Genomic DNA, 25,848 nt, shown 5'->3' with positions numbered 1-25,848 from the left:
CGCCGGAGAGGGGCTTGCTGGGCACCTGAATTGGCTTTTTGTGGGGGACCTGGCTGGAGAGAGAGGGACCCCTCTGATGGCTGGCTCTGCCCTTTCCAACCCAGAGTCTGTCCTCCCTTTGCAGAGGCCTGGCACCAAGACGCCTTGCCCCGAGGGGGGAATACCTGTTTGGGACAGCCAAGGTCTCGCCCCACCTGACTCAGCCCCAGGCTGATCCGCTGCACGGAAGGCAGAAGGGGCAGTATGGAAGAGGAGCAACACAGTAACCGAGCTCTTGGGAACCTACTTGCAGAAGCCCCTCGCCGCTCCCGGCCCACCCGTGCGTAACCACACAGCATCACGCTGCGCCCCTGAAAGTAAGGCTGGGGCAGGGGAGGGCACCGGCCCGACCTGGACCCTCTCCACAGGCCACTTCTCCGCAGGCTGAGGGTGAGGCCACTTCTCCGCAGGCTGAGAGCCAGGCCCCCCCGCACCTGGGGGCTCCTACGCCTCAGCAGGAGCTGACGGCCGCAACCCCAGGCCCCCGCAGTCAGTGGCTCGGCCTGGTGCTGGTGTTACAGAACATCCTGAAACGCAGGGTCAAAGTAGTGTAAAAGGAATGGAAATAATGTGAAGAAGATACTTTGTAATGCGTGCACCTGGTATTTAGACATAAAATTACAGTTAAAAACTGTCTCCACTAACTAACAGTAAGGATTACCACAAGGTCAAAGTCTAGGAAAATAGAATGGAGTGCCAAAACTGTTTTAAGGCTGACCTGCCTCATTGTCATGTGAAACCCACACGTCCTAGCTAGAAAACGCCCCCAACCCAAATAAGCCCCCTCCCCTCTGGGCATGCGTAGGGAATTGGAACTGTATCTGTAAGATGAAGTAAGAAAGGTACTAACCAATAGTTAGTTAAGGGGTAGGAGCAGTAGGCGTAACTAACTTTGTCACCTGTTTTAAATCCCTGTCATGATTTCAGCCCGGGGTGCATGCTGGCTGGAGAGATCCCCCACGCACCCGGTGCCGAATGCAGTAATGCCTGCTCTTTAATAGACCAGTGTGAAGGGGTTTCATTCCCGATTTCGGTGACACTGGCACTGAGGGAGGGAGCAGGAGGGCGCCCGACCGGGGCTGGGCTGGGCACCTTCCGCCTGTTCGTGCTGCGAGGCCTCAGGGCGAGGGCCCGCGCCTTCCCCTGAGAAGGCCCAGCACGGCCCGCAGGGCGGGATGGGCCAGGAGCAGCTGTGCCCCGAGGGCCCAGACAGGCTGGGCTGGGGCCCCCCATCAGTGCTGATGTTCTGGGCTGAAAATGGGAAAATGGGGAGAAACTTTGCCGTGTGTGTTTACTGGAGGCTTGTGGCCTGATGCTCTCAGGCCCTGGGTGCCAGCGAGGCTTTCCAGATGGCTGAGTAACGCCGTGCGGCTGTGAGCGGTGGCACAAACTGCTCCGGTGGCCTCGGGTCCCTGGAGGGGGACGTGGATCGGGGACGGGGCTGGGAAGGGCTCTCGGGAGAAGGTCCTTGCTAGAACTGTTTGAGGACCATGAGTGAGTTCAAGTGATGGAGAATGGGGAAATCCTGCATTTCGGGGCCTGTGGGGATCCGCAGGGTGCTGCGTGTCTGGTCCCCGCCCCGCGGCGTGTCCCCAGCACGTGTCCCTGTGTCACAGCAGCCCTCTGTGAGGCGCCGCGCCCCGCACGGGTGTCACAATGGCCAGGCTCTATATCTTCCCAAGGGGCTGGTGCTGCCCCAGTTTCTCATGGCGTTCGCAGGAGGAGGACCCAGAGAGAGCAGTGCATCCATCTGGGGGATCCTGCTGCCCTGAGGAGGATGAGAGCACTCAGAGGTGAGGCGGTGGTGGGGGGCTGGGGGCTGCTGCCTGCTGGGGCCTGCGTCGCCGTCACCTCTCATCCTGCTGCCAGGCACCTCCGAGAGGGCTCTGGCTCCATCCTCTCCCTGCCCTCCGTGGGGCATCTGGGGACTGCTCAAAGACGACCTGGCCCGGCCAACTCTTGTCGGGGCTGCCCAGCCCCAGCCCTCCCAGCGCCTCCTTGCAGGGTCCCATGTCCATGTCCCGCCCAGCTCGGGGCCCCCGTGCTGGACTCGCTCTAGCGCATTGCTGCCATTCTGTCACTGGGAGCCCAGAATGGATCCAGTCCCCCAGTGTGGTATTCCCAGTGCGGTCTTCCCAGTGCCGCAGTGAGGGGAAGACTCCCTTCCCTTGTCCCAGTGACTGCCCTCTTGCCAGTACAGCCCAGCACGGGCTGTTAGTGCTGGGAGGGGCTGGGAAGATCCTCCCCCCTCCCTGGTGCAAAGCCCTGCAGCCAGCAAAACGATTTCTTTCTTTTCTTCCAGCTCTCTGCCCGTGCTTTGGTTCTGAGTCCAGACCTGCACATCCTGAGGATGGAGGCAGGGCAAAGAAGGCTGTCCCTAAAGCCGTTACTACCTTTGTGGCTAGTGGGGCTTCTCTGCTAAAGCGGCTGCAAGACCATGAGGTGAGACAAGGGGGCTCGAGGGCTCCCCTCCAAGCCCTTGACTTCCCCAGGTGCCGTGGCAGAGGGGGATCTCGCGTGATGGCACCTCTGCCCTCCTGCAGGCGCTTCGTCCCCAAGCGCCGATCCTGCTGCTCCAGCTGGACTAATGCCACTGCTCCCTCTCTCCTTTCCCTGGGAGCTTGCAGTGCTCTCCTGGACAAGGCAAAGCCTCTGGCATAAATCCCAGCATCTCTCCAGCACCTTTGCCCAAGTGCTCAAGGCCCCACCTTAGCTTTGGTTCCAGAACTGTCCCAGCGCCTGGGCTCCTGCCTGTGCGAGGGGAGCGACACTGTGCCCCAAGGTGCAGGGAGTTCATGGCTCCCCCTCCTCAGGGACTGGTCTCATTCCCACATCTTCCCCTTCCTCGCCTGGCACTGTCCGTCTGACCTCCACCATCCCCCATCCTCAGGAACGACTTCCTAGGCTCCCGCATGGCCTTTTACCCTGGTGGAATCAACCTCCCTGTCTGGCTCTCTGGTAGTGTTAGAGGTGCCGTGGAAGATCTTGCCGTTCCCCATGGCTGTCCTGACCGATGCCTGCAGCTCGTACCTCGTGCCCATGGCAGAGAGATGATTTGGGGGGCAGTAGGTCTCTCTCGTGGGTCCCTGGCAACGAGGGCAAAGCAAGTCCCATCACTCCTATGTGTGGTCTGTCCCCAGGGTGACCGAGTGGAGACATACCGGGAGCTGGAGAGCTTCTTGCAAGGAGACGATGGCAGTTTGCAGAGCGGTGTCGTGAACCGCCTGATAGCAGAGGTGTCCAGTGACATGCGAGCAGCCCAGGTGAGCTTGTTCTCTTTCAAGGCCGCCAAAGCAGCCTGCCTCTGGCCCTGGTTTTTGGGGAAATCCAGAGCAGCACAGAGATGTTCCTCAACTATTCAGACCCAGTGGAGGTCCGAAGGGGACTCCTCCTTATAGGGAATTTGAAGAGGAGATGCAGAGAGTAGTGCAGAGAGGTGGACGCGGGGCTGTTTCTAACTGAGTGAGAGCTGGGTTCAAGCTCACTTGAGGAACAGCCCTGGGAGCCCAGCAGCCCCGTGGAGAGGCCCCAGGGGGTCCTTGAGTCTGTGACAGTTTGTTCCTGGCATCTCTGCAGAGAGGGAGAGAAGGCAGCAGCACAGGGCTGTGCTAGGGAAAAGCCTCCCTCGTCTCACCGGGGAGCTGCTCGCCTACCCCAGGGTACAAGAGGCAGCAGGCGCCCGGCCTGAGCAAACTGCCCCGTGGGGTCTTGCAGGTGAGGCAGGGGTGTTCAGCCTGTCCGAGTGCCTCAGCCTTTTTCTCGGGAGTGTTTAACTTGTGGCACTTTTTCAGGGTGTGACAGATGATGTGAAGATGGCTGCTAGCGACGTCCTGGTGGCTCTGGCCCGCTCCCGCTTCCACTTTGTGATGTCTGAGCTCCAGAGCCACCTGAAGGCCATGGGGAAGGTCCCTGATGAGATCGTGCTCCTCACCTTGGGCAAAATGGCCCGCAGCTACGGTACGGCACCCTGGGCCTCTTGGTTTGGGTAGGGGTCTGTGATAACGGGGAGAAAGCACCCTCCCCCTTCCTGAAGGCTCTGTGTTGAACTGGGGGGCTATGAAGTCGCCATGCCTCCTTGCTCTGTGCCAGGGCTGGCCGGCAGCTCTGCCTTACTAGCCCAGTCCTGGTTCCTGGAGGGTGGGAACCCACTGGAGACAAACCCGCAGGGTCTCTGCCCCGCACTGTCCTCCCCATTTCCCTAAAGGGCTTTCCTGTGTCCCCCTTGGGGAAGGCAGCCCTCCCCACACCCTCTGGCATGTCCCACATGGCCCAGCAGCCCCAGCCTTGCCAGGGATCGACCCCGGTCTCCCGTGTCTCTCACTGACCCTCTCGGTCCCTCTGTCCCTGCCTTCTCTGCAGCCCTGCGGTGCATCCCCTTCGTGGGAATGACGCTGCTTGCCCTGCGTGCCATGCTGAGCCGGGTGGGGAGTGGCCGGATCCTGCGCGCCGTCTGCAGTGGTGAGTGTCCCCTCCTTAGCTGGGGTCCCAGGGTCAGGGGCTGGGGTGGCCGTTGATGCCTCCATGTGATCTCAGAGGGAACATGGCAGGTGTCAGCCCACAGTGAGGTCAGGCCTTGGCGATCCCAAACCTCTGTGAGTGTGCAGAAGGAGCGGGAGAAGCCCCGGAGGTTTCTGTGGGTAGGACGTGACGGTGCTGCACAGGGGAACTCCTGGGTCCCTTCCCATGGCTTCTGTTCCCCTGTTTCCCCTGGGAAATACTGGAGGGGAACAGGCCATTGAGGAGGAAAAGGATGGGGAGGAGGAGAGAAACAGTGGGGTGTTTGAAACCAGACACCTCAAGGGCACAGCTTGGCCTCAGATGCAGATCTGGTCCTGGGCTGAGCCCTGCCGAGCCTGGGACCATCCTTAGAGCAGGCTTGGGTGAGGGTGCAAGGTACCGTCCCTGCTGCAGACTCTCACGTGCTGCCCTTCCCTTTCTCCTGGTGCAGTTCTGGAGCAATGGTCAAAAGGGGTCAATACATACTTCGGCAGCCAGGAGCAATGCCCCTTCCCTCGCAATGTGGAAGCGCAGCTCTGTGAAGACATTTACCCAGTCTTCCGTTACGCGCTGGTAAATTGGCTGGGCTGCGAGGAAGAAGAGGTAAGAAGTGCTGCTTTCCACGCCTGGGGCCACAGCAGGGATGTCCACGTTGGTGGGTCTGTCTGTGGCTGGTGGGGTGCGAGCAGAGGGGTGAGGGGAGGGAGCAGTCTGAATGAGAAAGCATCCCAGGCCGGGAGCCTGCTGTCACTGTGCCTGGGGCTGGAGGCTCTCTGGCAGGAAGCAGCTGAGTCCTGGGGCCTTTCTGCAGGGAGGGCTGGGGTGCGAGCGTGGGGAACTGCTCTCTCTCCTCTGGAGTGAGCCCTTCTGCTGCAGGGCAGAAGGGAAAGGGAAACCCCTCCCAGTGGGAAGGGCAGACTGGTGTGCAGGCGATGCTGAGTGCTAGGCAGACCTTCAGCCCTCCAAGCAGAGCCTCTCCCTTCCCTCTTCAGGACAAGCAGGCTGTGCTCAGGGCGGTGGCTGCCATGATGGAGGTCCTGCTGCGTGAGGAGCAGCACCGCGAGCATGCCTGGGAGCAGCTCCTCTGGCTGCTGCACCAATCTCAGGAGGTCCGAGACACCTCCCGGGTCAACAAGGTGAGGTGTTGCGCAGGGCCCGGCGTGGCTGCTGGGGTGGGTCTGCGCGAGTGCCACGAGGCACTGGGGAGCTGTGGGGTGCCAGGAGGAGCTGGGAAGGCCTTAGAGAAGGAACAGGGAGGGGGAGAGCAGAGGAGGCCTGAGACTTCCCCGCACTCTTTGGGCAAGAAAAGAGAAATGCGGGGAGGGGCCAGAAGGGAGGCAAGAGTCCCCGGGGCTTGTCTTCTCAGGAAGGGAGGCATTGCCATCTCTGTAGGGCTCTGTGTGTGGGAAGAGCTTTGCCCTAATGCCCAGGGCTGTGTCCAGTCCCGTCCAGTGAGGGCTGAGGTCTGATGAGTGGGAAGTGCCGGGAAACGGAGTTGTCAACAGCGGGCTCTGTTCAGAGGAAAGAGACCCTGCCGATGCTGCTCTGAGGGGAGGGCAAACAAGAAGCCCCATCCAGGAGGGTTTGTGGTTTTCCCTGGGAGCTGCTGTTAGGGACTCCCCTTCTCCCAGATGTGCTGGATTTCTCCCTTCCCAAGTGCCTTTAAGTAGCTTTAGCCTCCTCTTCCTCCCCCGTTGTCTCACAGACCTTCCTGCAGGCCAGGAACACGCCAGGATTTGTGAGACAGGTGCCACGTAGGTTCCTTAAGGCTGCAGGAGGCCTGATCCTGGCTGTTCGGAATGGGCCTGAGGGGCAGCCCTGTTCCCACAGTGATTTCCCTCTCAGCCAAGTCGCAGCAGGACTCTGGGAGAGGAGGGCAGAGAGCACCCTTTCTTTTCAGTCCCCCTCAATGCTGATGCAGATTTCTTTAAAACAGACCTTGTTCCCACAGCTCCCTGACGTGACCAAAGAGCCTGGCCTGGCCCCTAAGGCAGAACTTCCCCGCTGCATCGCGCTGCAGGGTAAGGAGAGGAGACTGGGCGATCCCCCGTCGTGCTGTGGCGGCTCTCTCCCTGTCCTCGGCAGTCAGAGGCAGCTGCCTGCTAGTGCAGAATGCGATTTCTTCCCTGCAGCACGAATATGCCCTGAGGAGACGGGCATGTTTCTGCACTCCCCGGAGAGCGGTGGGAGCAAGGCCGGTCGCGTGGCAGCCCTGGGCCTGCTGGGAGCGCTGGCCCACTCTGACGGTCAGTGCCATGGGCAGGGACAGAAGGCAGGGGTTGGGGCTGCTGGGCTGAGAGCAGGAACGGGCTGAAAGCGGTGCACCTGCACCCAAAAGGAGCTGCAAAGAGCGGGTCCCCCAGCCGAGCTGACGCCCTGCGACAGGGCTCGAGCTCTCCTCCAGCAGTTAGAAATGGTGCACACCAGGGATGATGCTCCAAGCTCAGTAACACGGGCAGGCTGGTGGGTGGGCGGGTGGGCTGGTGCACAGGAGCTGCTTGTACCCAAGTCATTTCTCACGTGCTCTGTGTTACCATATTACCATAGCTTTCAGTCCCTATAAAACAGCTGTGCCTCTAGAAATGGAGTCCCTCTGGCTACACTGCTGCCTCCTGTGAAGTCAGAGTCAGGCCCCGCTTTTCTGTCCCGTTGGTGTGCGAAAAACTTGGAAGCTTCTGCCATTGGGGCTCTACCTCAATGCACACCTCTCCATATCTCTTCCAGCACCTGCAGTGAGAGAGAAGCTGCCCCAGGTGATGGAGGCCATGGGGTCAGTGTGCAACGACCCCAGTGCCCAGGTGAGCTGGTTTGGGAAGGGACAGTGCCACCAGGGGAGGCAGAGGAAGCCTTTCCCTCAGGGCAGAGCTGGGGTGCCTGGGGAGGTGCCGGCGCATTGCCCAGGCAGTGGGTGATGGCTCCTCCCCGGGGAGAGCTGGCAGAGTGGAGCAGGGAGGTCGCTGTGCTCTGTGGGGCAAATGCCCGTCCAGCCTGGTGCTAAAGCCCAGCCCTGATGGCCGGAGCGAAAGCTTCTGCCATGCGCTTGTCATCTCTCCGCGAGCCACAAAGGCTGCCCCCAAGCAAAGGTGGTTTCCCTTTGGGTTTTGAACAGGAGGACCGTAACCACGCTCTCCCCTGGCAGGTGCGGAGGGCAGTTCTGGAGTTCATCCGGGAGCTGCTCAGCTCCGGCTCCCAGAGCTGCTGGGCATGGGATGTGGTGGGGCACATCTTCAGCGAGTTCAGCCGGACCTCAGGCAGACTGGTAAGGGCAGAGTGGGACACCTGGGGCTTCCAGCAGTGCCTGGCCTGTGCTGAGAGCTTCTGCAGGCATCCTTGAGCATGGAGAGCTCCACGCTGCAGGGCCATCAGCGCCGGCGCTGCCATTGGAATGACCTGCAAATGGCTGTTCCTCGTGTGTGTGTGTGCTGATGTTGGTGGAGACGTCAGTGAATGATGAGGGTTTGCACCCGGGCGTGCCACCTGGGACTGTGGGGCTGCCTGCGCACCCCACAGGCTGAGCTGTGCCCACAGATACCTTCAGCAAAGCTGCCTTGCAAAGGGAGGGGTCTTCTAGGGACAGGACATCCTCCATCCTTAAGTGCTCACAGAAAATCAGCAAAACGCAGCCACTGCAGCCAGATGGGCCTGGCTAGAGGATCTTTCTGTGGTGTTCTCATACTCTGGCCCTCCAAAGCATGCCCTGCCCATCCAATAGCAGTCTGGGGACCCGCATCCCTTCTGGCAAGGGGACAGGCCGTCTGGCAGTCCCTTTGGTGAGTGTTTCCAGCTGGGTGCCCAGGAGATGAAGGATGGGCATGGCTGAGCCTTTTGCTGACTTGCTGAGGATCTTCCCTCTGGCTAGAGCCTCCCTCCAACCAGGGGATCTGTGGGTGTTGCTTTGCTCCAGGGCTCGGGGAGGCTCTGCTTTGGGAGCAGGGCAAAGGAAAGAGCCAGCTTCTCCTCCACATCTGTCGGGCTGGGCGTGCTGCTGCCAGGGCTGGCATCGAGCACAGCCCTGCTGAAGGGCACGTTCCTCACCATGGCACGACAGCAGCATTTGGGCCCTGGGGGACCGTGCAGACAAGCAGTGTCTCTTTCTGCTCCCAGGCTTCCTAGTCCTTCCCAGGGTCTGGGAAGTGGTTCCCGAGCTGGGTCTGGCCATTCTTGTCCTCCTTCTGGAGGTCAGTGCTCCTGGGAGGTTGGCGCAGGAGCACTGGTGAGGCCATGCCTGAGCCTTGTCGGTCGGGAGCTGAGAGTAACAGGGGTTTTGCCAACTCTGTCTTACAGGTGGCAGGAGGCCTTTTTGCCTGGGTAACACCGGAGGAAGGAGCTCTTCGAGCCCTGTGTGTGGACATCCTGGGCTCGCTGGACGTCTCTCTGAGAGGGATGACCAAAGTAAGTCACCCTGTGCCCTGCTGCTGTGGCCACTTCTTGCCTTCAGGACATTTTTCTTCATGCTTCCCCATGCTGTGAACCTCTTCCCTGACATGTGCTGAAGCACACAAGGCTCAGGGAAACGCAGACTGTCACTTTTGTCTTCGAGCTGAATAGAAATGCTGATGTGGTGAATTGCCTGGTTCTTCTCTGCAGCTCCTGTGGCCGAGGTTGCTGCAGTACGTAGTGCCAGCCCAGTACAGCGGCATGCTGATCCCGCTCTCCCGCTGTCTCCGAGCCCTAGTTGAGAGACGGGAGAGCGCAGGGTGTGAAGAAGACGAGGAGGAGCCTGACGCCGTGGACTCCCAGGAGCGAGGTAGAAGCTAATGGGTTCAGCCAGGGGCTTGGCCAGTCTGTGTCTACATGCACCCTGCCAGCCCTCAGCAGAAGCCTGGGAGAACCAAAGGGCGGAGCCAGGCTCTGCTGCTGGGCACGAGGGGCTCTGCCCTGCATTGCCCCTTGCCCAGCGCAGAGGCCTGCCTCTCCTGCTCGCAGCACTCTCCTGGCGAGCCGGGGCTTGTTCCTGGCCATGCTGGAGCTGCCTTCGTCCCGTGCTGGGCAGCCCTGGGGATTTCTCCCGGGTCAGCGCCGTGGCAGCACAGCTGCTCTCAGCCCTCAGCCCTGTGCGGGGCATCGGAGGCGCGATGGGCAGGGCACGGAGGGGGCTTGTTGGCTCACCTAGCCTTTCTTCCTCCCCACAGCCCGGCTGCCGGCTCCCCAGGCCCTGCTGGCTCGACTGCTGGTGAGTAGTGGGGCCCAGGGGAAAGAGCTTTTCTGGCCAGGGGTGGTGGGGGAGCCCAGGGCAGAGATGCTGTTGAGGCCCGTGCCGGGATCCCCCAAGGAGGAGGCAGTGTGCCTGAGACTGCCTGGGCCTGTCCGGTATCCCACTCCTTTCTTGGGGCTAGCAGCACCCCGGGTGCAGGAGCGGCATCGAGCTCCCTCCCTCCCTCCCGGGAAAAACTGCAGCTCTGGTGGCAGGAGTGACCCTTCTCTCCTGCCCTCGCCTAGGTGGTGGCAGCAGCTCCTCACAAGAGCGGCGAACGTGCAGTCGCTGCCTTGCAGCTGCTGCAGGCCCTGCATGGCAGGATACACCGAGCCTTGGGGGTGGTGTGGACTACCGAGATCCCCCTCCTGCTGCAGTACTTGGAAGGTAAAGTGCGGGTGGGGAGGGAGAGGCTGGGGGGAGGGAAGGGGGTCAGGAAAATGCAGCTTCCCAGCGTGACGGAGGAGAATTGTCCCCAGTTCCCCAGCACTTGCTCTGCAGCCTTTCCCCTTCCAGGGAGCCAAAGCTGAGGCTGGGGGCAGCCGTCCCCCAGTGTCGATTTGGCCCAGGGGATGGATGGGGCTGTTGATGTCCTTTTGGAGGGCAGGTCTTGGCGGCACCCCCATGTCCTGACCGGGATGGTGTTTGGGGGAGGGACAGGACTGGTGCTCCTGGAGGGGGTGCAGCCCCTGGCTTTGGAGAACCAAGTTGCCAGGCCAGGCCAGGTTTGCAGCAGCTGTCCTTGGCAATAGCCTGGGAGAAGAGCTGCAAATCAGTGGCCCTGACAAATGTTCCTGGGATCCCTCCTGTGTCTTTGGCCTCACAAGGGCTTTGGTGTAGGTGCTTGTAGGCCCTTTCTAGCCTGATGGCCTGGGAATGTTGGGAGGTCTGACCGCAGAGGAGACCACAGGGCTCGTCTTTGGTGTGAGCTTAAATAGCAGCGACGGCTTTTGCTTCCTCTTGCTTTCTAGGGAAAACCAAGAGGTCCCTGGACTCTGCAGAGTGGGAGCATCGTGTGCTCAAGGTACAGCATCCTTGGGGGGTGTCACAAATAGAGGGGGAGAAGAGGGAACAGACAAAGTTGTGGGAGGAAGCTCGGGGCTGCCTGTGTAGGCAGCAGGAGTTGGGGGCACCTCCTGAGTGCCCTGTGCCTCCCCCCGCAGTAGGTGCCTGCCCGCTCAGAGGAGCTGCTGTCTGCGCACGTGCCACGGCTGATGGCTAATGCCCTCTATCGCTGTGGCACACGCCTTAGCACTGCCTCCTCCTCTATGTCTGGCATGCCGGGAGGGTCTCGCCTGAGGTGTTAGGGGAAGAGGGAGGCTGGTGAAAAGAGGGCTGGGTGGGGCAGGGGAAGAGTCTGCCGTTCCCAGTAGCTCCCCCCAGCAGTGTCCCGGGACATGCGAGCATAGAAAGCATCCTGGCCAAGGGCAGGGGAACACTCGCTTCCTCTCTGTTCCCCACAGTTCCTGCGAGCGTCACTGGAGCCCATCGAGGACAGGGCCTGGACCATGGGCCTGAGCCAGGAGCTGAGCCAGCAGCTGGGCAGCTCTGCCCCTGGCTCCTGGGAGAAGGTGTGTCTCCTGCCCCGCGCCAGGGCTGGGGCTCTGCCCACGCAGGCGGTTTTCATTGCTTCCCCTTCTTTTGCCCCCAAAATGCGCCTCCCTGGGCTACTCCAGTGGCTGGCTACCACCAGGGGTGGTCGGGTCTGTCTGGGGCCAGACCTTTCCTGACAGGTCGGGCCGTGACCACATCTCGGACGTGGCCTCTTCTCTTGCAGCTTTTCCTGTACAAGGCCCTTGGGACAGTGCTGGCAGCTTGTCAGGATCTCAGACACGTCCAAGGGCAGGTGCTGAGGTTCCTGCAGGAGACAAACCCTGTGCAGCTGTCTGAAGCCCAGGTGAGGTGATGTTCATGTCCTGCGCATCCCCTGCCTGTTCCTGGGGGAGAGGCAGGGCTGCTCCAGACCTCGATTTCCTCCATGCTGCCATTTCCCCCTTGCCGCAATGTCCTGCCTGGCCGTTGTTGCTGGCCATGGCCGAGTGCCTGGGCTGGAGCCAACTCCCTGTTTCTCTGTGGTTGCAGGGAATGATTTCTGTTGTGTCCCACACGGCTGAGAGCCACTTCCATCTGGTCTTGGACACGGTGAACATGTTCTCCACCGCTTTCACCAGAGGCTGGTTTTATCAGACTTCCATGGGCTGGAAGGTAAAGGAGCCAGGGTTTCCCTGTTTGGCTTTCCTTTTTTGGCCTTCTTTCACTTCTACACCTGCAGCAGCCAAGTTGTGGCAGCTGCCTTGAGATAAGCATTCGTGTAAGAGCTAGCCAAGACCTCTGTTTCAGAGGGGACGTCCTGACATTGGGGCCCCTGAGGTGTCTTTGGAGAGGAGGGGGTTTGACACCGGGTGGATCAGAGCCACCCAGCTGGGGCAGCTGCAGCGGTTGCTTGCTTGCAGCCACCTTGCCCCTGACTTAACTTCAGCAGGAGCTGGCGACAAGGGGGTGGGCACGGTGTGACACTCTGACCCTTCCCCAAAGCTGAGGGCCAAGAGCAGGAGCCTGGTGAAGTCTCGCTGGCTCTGCTCCCCCCCTGGGGGCTGTGGGGAAGCCTTTCAGGGCAGGGCAGGGCCCTACAGAGAGAGCGGTGCAGCCTGGCCTGGGGAGGTGAGCAGAGTGGGCTCATCTGCACCCCTGACGAGCACGGGCTGCGTGTCTGCGCAGGACCGTGACAGGCTATGTCAGATACCTTTCCACAGAAAGGTTCCAGGCAGCTCCTCGACCTCTCAAATCAGTGGTAAAAGAGCCAGCAGTGTGTGCGATGCTGGCTGCACCTCATCCCCATCCCCATGCGAGATCCCAAGCTGTGGGATGGGAACAACTTCTGGCCTTGGAACTCGCAGCTCGAGGAGTGGCTTGGGGAGCTGCTGGGAGGTGCCCAGGGAAACAAGGAGCTGGTGAGGGTGCAGGGCAGGGCCTGCCGCAGGAGCCTGCCAGAGTCCCGGGGCTGACCTCTCAGGGCATCTCTGTTGACACAGGTCCAGCAGTGGCAGAAGATGGAGAGCGCCCAGGCCATTCGTGCTGCTCTGATGCGCACCTACAGCGGCATTGCACTGCGTGCCCCCAAGGAGCAGCTGCTCACCCGCGTGGATAAAGAAATCGTGGGCAACATCCTGCGGCTCTCCAGAGCTAAACAGAGGGTAGGAGCATGGGGCACACAGGGCAGGGATGCCTGGGTGTCCCAGCTCCAGCCCTTGGGGCTGGGGTGCACTGAGGTGGACGGTCCCTTTCTAAAGATCTCCCAAGGAAGGGTTTGTCCTCAACATCCAGATCCAGCCCCCCATGGGTTTCCCCTGCCCATGCTCTTCTTCCACCTCTCAGCCCTTCAAAGAGTTGAAGGGGTGCTAAACAGAGGGTAGGAGCATGGGGCACCCAGGGCAGGGATGCCTGGGTGTCCCAGCTCCAGCCCTTGGGGCTGGGGTGCACTGAGGTGGACGGTCCCTTTCTAAAGATCTCCCAAGGAAGGGTTTGTCCTCAACGTCCAGATCCAGCCCCCCATGGGTTTCCCCTGCCCATGCTCTTCTTCCACCTCTCAGCCCTTCAAAGAGTTGAAGGGGTGCTTTGCTCTCTTTGGCCTCAGGACTTGCAGCTCAAGCTCGCCCTGGTGCAGAGCATCACCGAGGTCAGCTGTGCCATCCAGGCTGTGGGCAACTGCGGCAGCTTTGAGCTGTCCTTAAAGCAGGAGGCAACGTGGACCTTGCTGGTGAGTGCCTGTAGCCGGGGCGGTCGCACGGGGGAGTTTTGGGCTGTGCCATCGGACTCCTTACCCCAGAGGCACGATGGTCTCTGGGCTTCACGTGAGCTCCTGGAGCTGTGTCCGGAGCTGGTGGGGCTCTTGAGTGCTGGTGCTGGGTGGCTGTGGTTGGGGAGCAGGGGCCCTCCTGCGGTGCCTTTGGGGATGCGTGGGGGTGACGGGGCAGTGTCTGCCCAGGCCTGGCAGCAGAACGTGTCCCCAGGGGAGGCGGGAGGGCCGTCCTGTGCCCCTGCCAACTCTGTGCTTCTCTCTCTGGGACTTGCAGGACTGGATCAAGGGGGAGCCCTGGGACTCCCTGGTGTATGGAGTGTTCCAGGCCCTGGAGGAGTTGAGGTGAGATCTGTTCCCCGGGCTGTGGGGACTCCCAGTGTGCCCCATCCCAGCTGGCTGGGGCAGCCCCAGTGGCCTTGAGCATGGGGCCGGGAGCTGCTGGGGCTGTGGAGTGGGAGGGTGTCCCCCATGTCGGGTGTCTCCCACAGGAAGGGAGCCCCCGGGGTTCCTTAACCTGGGGGCAGGGGTTTGCCTGCTGCCTGGGAGGAGGCAGGAATTGCTGGCGCTGAAGGCAGTGCTTGCTGGCGTGGGCGGGGGTGTGTTGGATTTGGGGCCCTCGATTAGGAGGAACCCAGATGTGGTTTGAGCCACTCTGGAGACAGTAAATCTCCTTTGTGTTTTCTCTTCCTTTTTCCTCTGGCCAGCAAGCTGAGGCCACCTCTGAGGCGGGAGGAAAATCACAAGCTGCTGGCAGTGTGCTGCCAGACTGTCTTGTCCTGTCCTTCCAAGGAGCAGATGAAAAAGGGCAGGAAGACAGTGAGGGCAGCTGTGAACATGCAGGTACCCGCTGGCCAGTGCCTGCCCACCCCTGGGTCAGGATCCCACCTCAGTGCGCCCCGGCAGCCCCCATGATGCAGAACCTCAGCTCTGCTTTCCTGCTTTCAGCTCCTGCACAGGAGATGTGTGGAAGATCTGGGCCATCTCCTAGAAACCTTTCTGGAGGCAGAGGTGACCTCTGCCTGCTTTGATGACGTGGTCCATGTGAGTAGCCGTGCGGCAAGAGGGAAAGTGTTGCAGGGGCAGAGACTGGAGGCCTTAGAGGGTGTTAGGAGTTGGATACCTTTGCTACGGGAAAGTGGGGCTTTGGCTCCTCACTCTGAGGCTGTGCGTCTGGCCGGGGCCAGGGGCTGAGCTGGGGGACGGGAGCGCCCGGCCACTGCAGCGTCAGGCCAGGCAGAGCAGTGGGCCCTGTTGGAGGGAAAGCCCAGAGCCAGCCCTGAGCTGGCTGAGAGCAGCCTGGAGGAAGGCTGGAGTGGGGAGATGCTGGCAGGGTAGCAACAGCAGGCTCAGGGCAGAGGCGGCTGGAGGGAGCGAGGCAGTGGAGGCAGCAGTGCCAGTGCTCGGTGGGGCACTGGGAAGGGGCCAGAGAAGGAGGGAGTTGGAGAGGGATCTCCGGGAGAGAAAGATGCCTGTTGTGAGAGAGATGCACCCTGCCTCAGGTCCTGAAGGGCTGGCTCACCTCAGCCAAAGAATGGGAGCGGGAGAGAGCCCTGCAGGTTTGCACCCACGTGCTGGGAGCTTGCAAGGAGCGATTCGAGCTCATGGTGAGTAGAGCCCCCCCGCGTGCCCTGGCGCCCTTTTCCCACCATTCATGGCCCCAGAAGGGAGCCCTGCCCAACTGGGTGCTGGGTTTTGGGGCTCCAGGGATTACGGGGCAGCCCTTCTGCCTGCCCCTCTGCCCGGTCGCTGCTCAGGGAGCAGGATGGGCGATAGAGGCGAGCGGGTGCTGGGGCTGCCTGCGACCCTTTTCCTGCTGCTCTGCCCTGCAGAGAGGACGTCCTTGCAAGCGGTTCGGCTCCCTGGTGGGATTGCTGGCGACTCTGACCAGCGACTGCCTGGCCACGTCCCGCCAGAGGGCATGGGTCTGCCTTGGCTACCTTCTCCAAATGCAAGGTAAGGAGAGTGGGCGCTTCCCAGCCTTGCTCAGCCTGATCCTCCCTCCCTTCCTGGCCTGGCACCACTGGGATCCTGCAGGGCCAGGCCCTGTCCCCAGGAGGGAAGCGGGAGGCAACGTGCTTGGCTGGTTTTGTGCCCCCACCCTGTTAGCCCTCTGCCTCCCTGGACATGTCAGGAAGGATCCCTGGGAGAGGGTCGCTGAGTCCCACCTCCGCAGCGCATGTGTGCGGTTGGTCAGGGCCATCCCCCACTGCTGTCTGAGAGCAGGACATTGCCACCAATGCTGGGGACTGTCCCCCTCCATGTCTGCCCCCCTCCACGTTCCAGGAGAGACAGAGGGTGGTCAGACAACTCGCTCGGATGAGGCCCCTGACATTCCAGAGGGTGCCTTCCCCCTTGCTCCCTGCCTTGAGCCTGGAGAGACAGGCAGCTCCCCAGGCAAACTATCCAAACTCATCGCCGCCAGGGAAGAACTCTCCTGCTGAGCACAAGAGAGGAAACCAATTTGCTGCCCAGAGCAAACTGGGCAGGGAAGAGGGATCTGAACTGCAGGCCCGGGGAGTGCCGCAAAGGGTTGTGTTTGAACCGTTTCCTCTTCAGGCAGCAGGGTCTGCCTGTGCTGAGGCAGTCACGGGGAGGTTTCCTGCCTCCCAGAGACGATGGTGGCCTGTGTGGGAACAGGGGACACAGCTGCTGGGATCAGAGGCCAGTAGCTGCTGAAACCCTGAAGCCCCAACAAATGGTTCAAGGAGGAAGAGGGCTCTTTCCAGCCCGGGATTTGTCAGCCATTTATCGGGCTCGGGAAATCCTGCTGCACCGAGTTCAGGAGGGCCCTGGGTTTCCCTGTGGCTTTCACTGCCACCCCCTGGGTTCTCCTTTAGCAGTATCTAGGGCCAGAGGTTGCCTTTCTGTGGGCGTGACTCCCCTTTTCTTCTGGTGTTTGTTCCAGCCAGGACCATGGAGGTGGTGCCTCAGGCAGATGAGATCAGGTGCCTTGGTGAGGAGCTGAACAGCCCAGACACCGTGCAGACCTGCGCCAAAATAGCAAAGGTAACTGGCCCCAAAAGAGCGGGGTGGGGGCCCAGCTCCTGGGCTCCTGCACATCTCCCTGCTCCCCTCCAGCGTCCCTCGCTGTCTCCAGAGCAAGCTGTCCAGGATGGCTGTTGTTAGCAAGTAGCAGGAGGCTCTGAGACAAGACTGTCCTTCAGGCATGCTGGAGCAGATACCGTATATGTGTGCGTGTGTGATTGCTCTTGTCAGAATACAAATTTGGTACATAATAAGCAAACAACATGGGGGGCGACACTTCCCAATCGGGTAGCTGCATCAGATGTAAACAGCACTGTATGCATAGCAGGAGGAAAAAGTGATTGCCCCCTGCACGACTGCCGAACTAACAGTTCTGTCAAGTTTCCTTTCCATTCTGAATTGCTGGAGCAGAGCTGTGACGTGGTCTCTCTTGTTCCTGACTTCTCTCCAGGCTGTTTGCAAGTGCATCCCTCCAGCGCAGGCTACGGACTTTCTGACTGCGGTCCTGCCCAGCTTGCTGCACGTCACACCCACGTGTGTGAAGCCACTATGGAAGTGGGTGTTCATCTTCCTGGTGGAATGCAGGAAAGAAATAGTCCAGGAGGTAAAGGCGACCTTTTTCCCATTTGACTTTGTCTTTGCTCCTGTTGGCTGTTTAACGACACCCTGTGCAGTTGGCACAGGCTCAAGAAATGCCACCTGTGTGTCGAGCCAAGGGGCTGCTGAAGGAGTCAGGTGCCCTTGCAGAGGCCCTGCAAGGCGACTTCAGGGTCTCAAAGAGCGTGTTTGGTTTTGCTCTTGCATCGCTACACACATGTGGGGAGAGTTCTTCAAGCGTTGGGTGTGAAACGTGCCCGTGTCCTCTGTGTGCACAAGGGCACGCAGCTGCTCGTACGGTTGGGCCCAGGCACATGCAGTGACTGAGTCTGTGCGTGTGAGCACGTGCATGTGTGCGTACGTGTGCGCAGTTGCCAAGAGCACACCCAGCTCCAGACGTGAGCCAGGGCCAGGCAGGGTGGAAGGGGTGAGGTTTCAAGCTAGGTCTGGACCCTGTGTCACGGGAGCAGGCACTGGTCCTGTGCTGAATGACTGTGTCTGGGCCCCGCAGGAGGGGGTAAAGGATGCACCGAGCCCTTCTTTCTCCTCCATTTCCATTCAGGTGCCAAAAATCCTGAAGACCCTTTGCACCTACATGCGGCAGAGCACCCACAGGCCCTTCCTGCTCTGGGCCGTGTTTCTCCTCGCCCACTTTCACCAGGAGCCCGTCATCAGCAGTCTCCTCCGGAAAGGTCTGCCCATGGACAGGTACGTGCACCAGCCACTTCCCCACTGTAGTCAAACAGAGACCCCACAGCTTGCATGCACTGGGGTGGCCCAGTTAAGAAGCAGGTCTTTTTTCTGCCGGAGCTGTCTTGAGTGTTGCAAGACTGTGTGCTTGTGTCTCTGCCGTGACTGGGGCGTTGTAAGCCCCATTGCAGAGGAGGAGAAGGTTTGAGGGCACTGCAGGACTGCGAAGATACGGGCTCAGGGGTGAACATCTGTTCCCTTGCAGTGACACGGTGGAGCTGTGGAGGAGCCTGGGGAGAAGCACCATTGGGATTCAGGTCCTGAGGTGCTTAGTGGAGAAACTAAACAGAGCACGAAACAACTGCCTGGGGACCAACTCCTCCGCTTGTGAGTGGCACAACCATGAGACTGCTCTGGAGACTTTGATGGTACGTTCAATGGCAGACACGTTTCTGTAGCTTTGCATCTGCTTTGTAACTCCTGCTTGGAAAAGGGGGAGTCAGGTGCCCTTTGCAGATGCCCCTGGAGACTCCCAGGGCGCTGTGCTGGGCCGGCCTCAAGCAGTGTGGGGAGCTGGGACAGTGTTGTGCTCCTGAGCCACAAGGCTGTCGCAGAAGTGACAATTGCGGACAGTAACCCCCCTGCCCCAGGCAGGCAGGGGAACCAGGCTGGTGGGAAAAGGCCTTGCCTGAAGAGGGGCTTCTTGGTCACGGTTCTCTGCAGATCACCCGTGCCATCTCCGAAGTGGTGCTTGCCCTGAGGAGCACGGAGGAGCTCAGGCAGCTGCTTCCCCACCTCCTTCCCAGCCTCCTGAGGTGGGCCAGCGAAACCCTGGGCGAGGAGCGGCTGCTTTCCCCCCTGGGAGAAGGCGGAAGACAACTGTTCCTCAAGGGCCAGGTGCTTGAGGAGAAGCCGTGCAGGTAAGGAGCCGAAGGGGCAGATGGAGGGGCTGGCTTCGGTTCCCCTCGCCAAGGCACGTGCCTTTGTGGGGTTGAGGGAGGGCTTTGCCTGCCCCGCTTCCTAGATGAGCAAACTGCTCGTCGTGGTTGGGTTTACTTCTGCTCCTTCATGGGGAAACTCCAGCTCCCAGGCAGGAAGGTCTGAGGCAGCTCGTGCTGTGGACGGCTGTCATCTTGCCTTCTGCATACCCTTGCATGCACGATAGCTTTGCACTCCCTCAGCGGACCCCCACCGGGGGGGAGCGTGACTCTTGCGGGCAATGGCATCATTCTTCACAAAATGCTGGTGGGAAGAGGTATTAGGTGTTGCCTTGGTTCTCTAGCATGGAGTCAGTCCAGGGGCGTGGAGTTTCTTCTGCTTCAGTGGGTTTGGGGCATGATGAAAATGCCAGTGTCGTTAGCTGCAGTCTACGAAGCATCATTCCCGGGGTATTTAGCTCTGCTACAGAGAAATCTTCCCCTAAACTGCAGTGATTTGATCTTTCTTTGGTTTTGTGGTGCTGCTGCTGTTTTGATTTTTTTCTTGTTTTGTTTGACTGTGTTTTGACTGGGTTTGTGTTTTGTTTCTTTTGCCAGGGTTTTCCTTATGGCTTTAGAGTTGGTGCTAGGCAAATGCATGGCAGAGAAGTGGATGCGGCTGCTCATGAATCGGGCAGCGTGGGCTCTCCTTGAAGACCCCCTGACCCATTCTGATGGGGTGCGTCTCCTGACCAGGTAAGAGCCCCAGGGATGCACGTGGCTGCCTCCTGCGGGGCTGTGCCCAGGGAAATGCCTGCAGGACCCTTCCAGCATGCCTGGGAAGCCGTCCTGAGCTGAAGAATAGTATCTGCATTGGTGTACATGAATTTTGGCAACCTGGCCTTCCTGGGTAACTGTGTGTCCCTCGCTTGTGCTCCCTTGCGCAGCGTCCTGGTCCATGCTGGGCTTCTATCACCCTGTCTGAAGCAGACCCTCTTCCCATGGCTGGATTCCTGCTCAGTTAAGCTGCGGGTGACAGCTACAGCCTTCTTTGCTGAGGTAAGGCAGGGGGTGGGGAAGGAAGGGTTCAGAGGGTTTTAGTGAGATCCGGCTCCTTGGGACGTCTGTTTTTGTGGGAAGATCCCTGGAGCGGAGCAGACAGGGGAGCGCCTGGCCAGGACCAGGTCCCCACAGCACTGCCTGTGTCCTTCCAGCTCTCTTGGGACTGCAGCACAACAAGGACCCACGAGTGAAGCAGGCGCTAGAGGAGTCTCTCCACGATACCTGTCCCCAGCCAGCACCAAGGAGTTAATTAAATAAAGCTCAGCACAAGATGCCTAAAGGGCAGTGTATCTTTTTTCCCCCGATGGCACCCTTGTGCTTGGCGGGACCACATGTGGGTGACACCGAGGCTGGGGGCTGCCAGCTGCATGGCCCCTCCCGGATCTTCGTGGGCTGGGCACAGCGCAGTCATGCCGGGACAGACCCCAGAGCAGGGGTCTCCCCATGGGGTCCTGGGGCCTTGCCTCCCACTGCCCATGGGGATCCCCTTGCCACCCCTCCCACCACGGCACGACCACCTCTGGCACCAGCAAGGGCTGGCGCAGGGAACAGCCCAGGAGAGCCCTGACCATACCACCACAGCAGGCTTTGCCCTCCCCGGTGTCCTGCCATGCTGGGCCCCCCCCCAGCACTTGCCCAGGGACAGAGTGGGGGGGTATCAGGGGAAAAGGGGGGCACTGGGGGGAGTAGGGGGCACTGGAGGATGGGTGGGGAGAACCAAGGGAGGCACAGCAGTTTAGAGGGGTGTGGTCAGGGGGCAGAAGGGTGGCACTGGGGGACAAGTAGGGAATGTCGGGGGATCTTAAAGGGTCAGCTATGGCTCAGGGGCTGAGCAGAGGGACAGAGTGTAGCAGAGGGCTCTGGCTGGCCCATCGGACCCCTGCCCACCAACACAGGCCCCACTGGTGCTGGTCCCCAGCCCCGGCGGGCCTGGGCACATCTGTGTGGGGCAGGGGCAGCTCCACACAGGGAGCCCACCAGCAGAGATGCAGTTTCATCCCTCAGGCTGCTGGGCACCCTGGCCCCGCTGTGAGCCCATGTAAGCCTCTGGTCCCCTGTCCCGGGGGTCCCACCATCCCTGTGTTCCTAACTGAAGACCCTGCAAAGATTGCTCAAACATGTGCTCCTGCCTTGCACAGTCACGTTCCTTGACAGAGGTGGGGCTGGAGCTGGAAGAGGGAGTCAAGCCCCTGACTGGGTGGAACACCAGGCCTGGGGAGGGTCCTGCTGTGGAGGGGGCACCAGCAAGGGCCGAGGTGCTGGGGGTTTCCCTGGGCACCAGCTGTGCTGAGGGCTCTGGTAGTCCTGGGAGGTGAGTGTGCCAGGCACGGGGCAAGCGACTGAGCTGGACCTTCTCCAGCAGCAGGCATTTGTATGAGGGGGGCTCAGAGGGACCCATGTCCTGCCCCACTGCTGCAGGTCAGTCTGAGGCACGTGTGAGCCCTGGCTCCCTGCACATCGGGCTTTGCGCTGCCCTCAAACGGTCTGAGCCTCCTCCCAACCCCACAGAGCTTCTCAGCCCTGCCGGTAACTCCTATTTCCCCCTGACTTGCCGCTCGCACGGACCAGACGCCTTGGTTCAGCTGCATCTCCTGAAAGAAAGCAAAGGACCAAGAAGCCAGAGACATGGGGAGAGAGGTCCCTGCAGAGTGGAGTCCCTGGAGATCATCCCTGGGTGTAACCAGAGAGGAGCAGACTAAGCCATGGAAGAGGCTTCTCACTTTATTAAAGTAACCTTCCTCCACACTGCAAGAGGACACGCGAGGAGAGCAGAGTCCAGATGCATGGACCTGCACACGTTTGCTCTTGAACGGGGCTGGCTCGTGGGGGTGCAGCCTCCAAGACACTAAAACAGAGTGGCTGAAACCGACGGCACAGCACGTCTCACCCAAAGCCAGGACAGAAAGCCTGCACCCAGCTGCCCAAACCCCCCAGATGTGAACTGAGGCTCCTGCCCCAGACCAGAACATGGCCAGACAGACCGGGCAGGAGGTAGAGCTGCATTTACAGCACGGCCGCTCAGCTGCAAAGACCCGCTCCACCTGAGATCGTAACAGAGGCAGGCTGGCTGCTGCTCACACTTTGAGCAGGGGAGGTATTGATTGCCAACGACAACAACTCCACATCTGTCAAAGGCCACGACCCTGCCGTCAGCTGGGGAAAGATGGCCCAGACGGCCGGACAGGCTCCTCGGCTGGGTCCCTTACTGACCTCGCTGCACCTCCAGAACAAGAACCTTGTGCCGCATTGTTGCTGCGACCGGAATTGCCATCTCTAAGGTAGGAACTCAGCTGCAGGGCTTAGAAATGAAGAAGTAAACAAAGCTTGCCTCCATTTCCACCATGCACCACTCCTGTTCTGAAGCAGGGTGTCTGCCATCTCAAATTACATCTCCCTGCAAACAGGCCCATCTCCCAGCAATAGGGCCAAGACAGGGTTATTTGCTGTCACAAATGTGATACTGTCACTTACGCTTATCTTGCAAATGCACGCTCAATTACTCTTGGACAGAGATTGTAACGCTCAACGAGCAGATGCAGAATGATAGAATAAACCGATCTGTGCTATGAGGGTGTATATGCACAGCGCGGGAGCAGATTACCAACCGGTAAGATCTTCCTGACAGAGATTTTATATTCTGCAAAGCTTAAGCTTTTTGTGGGAAAGTTTTGTATTTGCGAGAAAATCATTAGACTTTCACCAATCAGAAATACTTGACACAGTAGCTCCAACTCAAATTACTTCCTTTCCTGAAACACCTTGAAAAATTTCATATCAAGTCTCATGAAAAAGTGGAGTTTTTTTCCCAAATCACCTCCATCGCCTTATGAAAAATAGACTTTTGGCTCAGACCCACCGCTGTGGGCCAGGCCAGCCGCAGGACTTGCATCACACAAACCTGCACAGCCTTTCCCTCGGACACTGCCGCAGGGACCCTCACGCAGGTGGTAACAGGGAGGAAAGTACAGCCTGGGGTCAGGAGGGGAAAGCCTGAGAGGGAAGCAAGTGTGCCACAAACCAAAATATGTCTTTAACGTTGTAGTGACTCACCAACGTTGAAAAACATCAAAACTGAGGCATAACACAGAGCGCTCTGATTTCAGGAGAACCAGATTATTTGTAAATTAATTTCCACCGTGAAAATTTTCAACCTTAACATGTGGGGTTTGGGAAACCTTCCCCAGGAAAACTCCAGGACAGGAATCATAATTTTCCACCCCTTCTACTCCATCCAGAACAGCCCTGAATGAGGAAGCTGGACATCACTTCAGCAATTTCTGCAACCACTTGCAAGAACACTGGGTATTCTTCAAACCACAGTTACGGCAACACGGTCTTCGGGATGGGTCTTAAACTTCAGGAAACAAGGTGGGAAGTCTGAACCAAAAAGGTAAATAAGGAAAAGCCTTGGGGATGAAGTCACTAGGCTGCCTCAGCATTGCCTGGAGCAGCTCCACACGGGGACCAGCCCCACATTGGTTTTACATGGGCAGGATAGGACAAATTCATTTTAATACATACTAACTAATTAGTATGAAAGCAGATTCTCCCACACGCTGGGAGCCCAACTGTGCCTCCCCAATGCCGCACCTTAGGAAGACGGACGAGCACTTCCCTGTTTCTCATCCTCTCAAGAACAACCTTCTGCAAGATGCTAAAGCCCACGACATCCCGTCACCAGAAGACAGGAATAACAAGTTCCCTGTCCATGGACTGAGACGTTGCCTGTTCGCACTGCCCGCCGTTCACGTTGCTGTCCCTGTGCACTCGCACCTCTAACACACGTTCTTAAGAGAGAGGCTGTAGCCCTGGCTTCCAAGGGAATTATGAAGTCAGGGGCGAGGAGTGACAGCTCCAGTGTCACTGGCAAGTCACCCCTTCTGACACTAGAGGAGCGGCACATTACAGCTCCGGGAGCAGTGGGGAGGATCTCCTGCTGAATGGATTAATGCAGCACGAGGTGTTGCAAATCCCCTGAGCCCTTCCTCACTCCCTCCACTCCTTTGTCTCTCCCCTCCTCTCTTCATTCACAATCACCTCCACATTAGTAACAAGCGAGTTGGAAGGCCAGTACGAAAATTTCGGAGCAGACCAAAATCCAAATGCGCTTTTGCCCATGATATTCTACCACTCCTCCGACTTACCTAGTCCTGTCCCAGCTTCTGCTCTTTTACTTGCTTTTCTCCAAACCAGAGGCATATCACGTCCTGGAGAGGGGGGAAACACCCCAAACAACAACAACAAAAAAGGTTTATTAAAGAAAGATCAAAAATTAGGTGGGAGGTACAGTGCATAACAGACCTTTCAGGAGGAGGACTTCCAGGGAGAGTTTTCTGCCCACAAAGCACCAGCGCCCCTGGGAAGAAAACTGATCAAAACTGCAGCCACTGAAGACCCTCTATCCCCTCCTCTGTTCTTACTCTATTTGATAATCGGTTGATTACTGGTCGGATTCCTTCCCTACTTTCAGTTCTGAGGGGATATTGCTTAATTCTTACAGGCCGCGCCCCTGATTTGAGCCTGACCATTACTGGGGAGGCATTTTTCGCTTTTCCTGGTATTTCTGAGGCCCATACCCCTGGATATACCTGGTTCTGGATTTCCTCAGGTACTTCTGAGCTAACAGGAGTATCTCTGAGGGCCAGACTCAGAAGTTCAATTAGCTGGTCATCCCCACTCGAAGTTCTACTTTTCCTTTCTCAAATTTTGTCTCCACTTTTAGTTGTTCCAATAAGTCTCACCCCAACAGAGGTTTTGGTGAGTTAGGCACAGATAAGAATTTGTGTATTCCCAATTGTTTTCTCAATCTAAATTAAGGAGGTTTATAAAAAATACCCCTTTTCACTTTGGCCAGTAGCTCCTTTTACCGTTATAAAATCACCTTCCGTAGGTGTTAAAGCTTGGTTGATAGGTTTCATCTTGAGAAAATAAAATCAAGGACAGGGTCTGCCCTTTCTCTGTCATTCTGAGCAGCGGGGCTGCTGCCTCCGAGAAGCACCGCTGAGGCGGGAGGGGCCCCCTTGGGCGCTGGTTGGGGCACACACCACGCAGCACCGCGCTCGGGCCTCGTCACAGCGGTTTTTTTGGGCTCCAGCTCCATCCCCAGCCGGGGGAGGCCGCGGGGACGTTTCCCTGCTTCCCCCCATCCGGAAAACGCGGTAACGGCTCCTCCTCAAAAACAACATCAATTGCAACAACGTATAATTCAAGGTTCCATTGAAGGGCCATTTCTCCTCATCATCCAATTTATACAAAGACCACCACTGATGACAATATTTTATTAAAGTCTTTCTGCTCACGCTTCCTCCTGGCAGCTCTCCTATCTCCTCCCAGTGAGCTAAAATACAGCCTAGAGGGCTCCTTCTCAATATTCCGCCCCTTTGTTTACCTCCCATAATGAACACCCTGCCCGCAGGGGCTTATTCCTCAGCCTAAGAACACAACCTGATTGAACTGACAGCAATACTACCCTATCCAAGGCAAAAGACACAAGGGCGTACTCGCCCCACCGCGAAAGGCCGTGGGGACGTTTCCCTGCTTCCCCCCCATCCGGGAAACGCGGTACCGCCTCCCCCTCAAAACCAACATCAATTGCACCAAGGTATTCTAATTCAAGGTTCCATTGAAGGACCATTTCTCCTCATCATCCGATTTATACAAAGGCCACCACTGATGACCCAGTAATGACCAAAAATGGCTCTTCACATCAGTTTTCTGTATGTTCAGGTTAGTTCTTTCAGTCAGACACAGAAATCAGAAGTGATTTCTTCTTCTTTTGCAGAAGTAATCAGTCTTTTAAGTAGTTATTGCTAAACAGTGCAGAAGCTACCAAAAGAAGTTGAAGCAGGTACTTTCCTCCTCACAAGCAGCATATCACTGAAGTGCTTCCCCTATTAAATTCTCTTCTCTACTCTAAAGGGTCCCTATTTTCCCTGCCCCCAAGGTAAACTCCAGAGCTATTCATGGGGTTTCAAAGAAAGGCAAATGTAGTTTACCTGCCTTTAAAAAAAAAAAAAAAAAAAAAGGGACTCAGAGCTCTGAATGGAGAATGTTTACTAAACACTGTA

At 58.6% G+C, this 25,848-nt stretch overlaps 1 protein-coding gene across 1 annotated transcript; it reads left to right on the top strand.

The window, feature by feature from the left end:
- The first annotated feature begins 1,529 nt into the window (after window positions 1-1,529).
- LOC132321169 (maestro heat-like repeat-containing protein family member 2B) lies at window positions 1,530-19,987 on the top strand. Its single transcript, XM_059834751.1, has 34 exons — window positions 1,530-1,533; window positions 2,342-2,481; window positions 3,180-3,302; window positions 3,831-3,996; window positions 4,399-4,497; window positions 4,988-5,139; window positions 5,529-5,672; window positions 6,488-6,557; window positions 6,669-6,782; window positions 7,261-7,334; window positions 7,676-7,795; window positions 8,821-8,928; window positions 9,124-9,283; window positions 9,669-9,709; window positions 9,976-10,117; window positions 10,702-10,754; window positions 11,194-11,301; window positions 11,508-11,627; window positions 11,813-11,935; window positions 12,763-12,924; window positions 13,365-13,487; window positions 13,804-13,871; window positions 14,234-14,369; window positions 14,475-14,570; window positions 15,029-15,133; window positions 15,359-15,482; window positions 16,435-16,535; window positions 16,966-17,118; window positions 17,674-17,819; window positions 18,067-18,229; window positions 18,525-18,721; window positions 19,337-19,474; window positions 19,666-19,777; window positions 19,933-19,987. Exons 1-34 carry the CDS (start codon window positions 1,530-1,532, stop codon window positions 19,969-19,971), a joined length of 3,924 nt encoding a protein of 1,307 aa, XP_059690734.1. The 3' UTR covers window positions 19,972-19,987.
- The last annotated feature ends 5,861 nt before the right edge of the window (window positions 19,988-25,848 follow it).

The sequence above is a fragment of the Gavia stellata genome, unplaced genomic scaffold (genome assembly GCF_030936135.1).
Source record: "Gavia stellata isolate bGavSte3 unplaced genomic scaffold, bGavSte3.hap2 HAP2_SCAFFOLD_164, whole genome shotgun sequence".
NCBI lineage: Eukaryota > Metazoa > Chordata > Aves > Gaviiformes > Gaviidae > Gavia > Gavia stellata.
The sequence above is the reverse complement of the archived record's forward strand: the minus strand, read 5'-3'. Positions and strand labels throughout refer to the sequence as shown.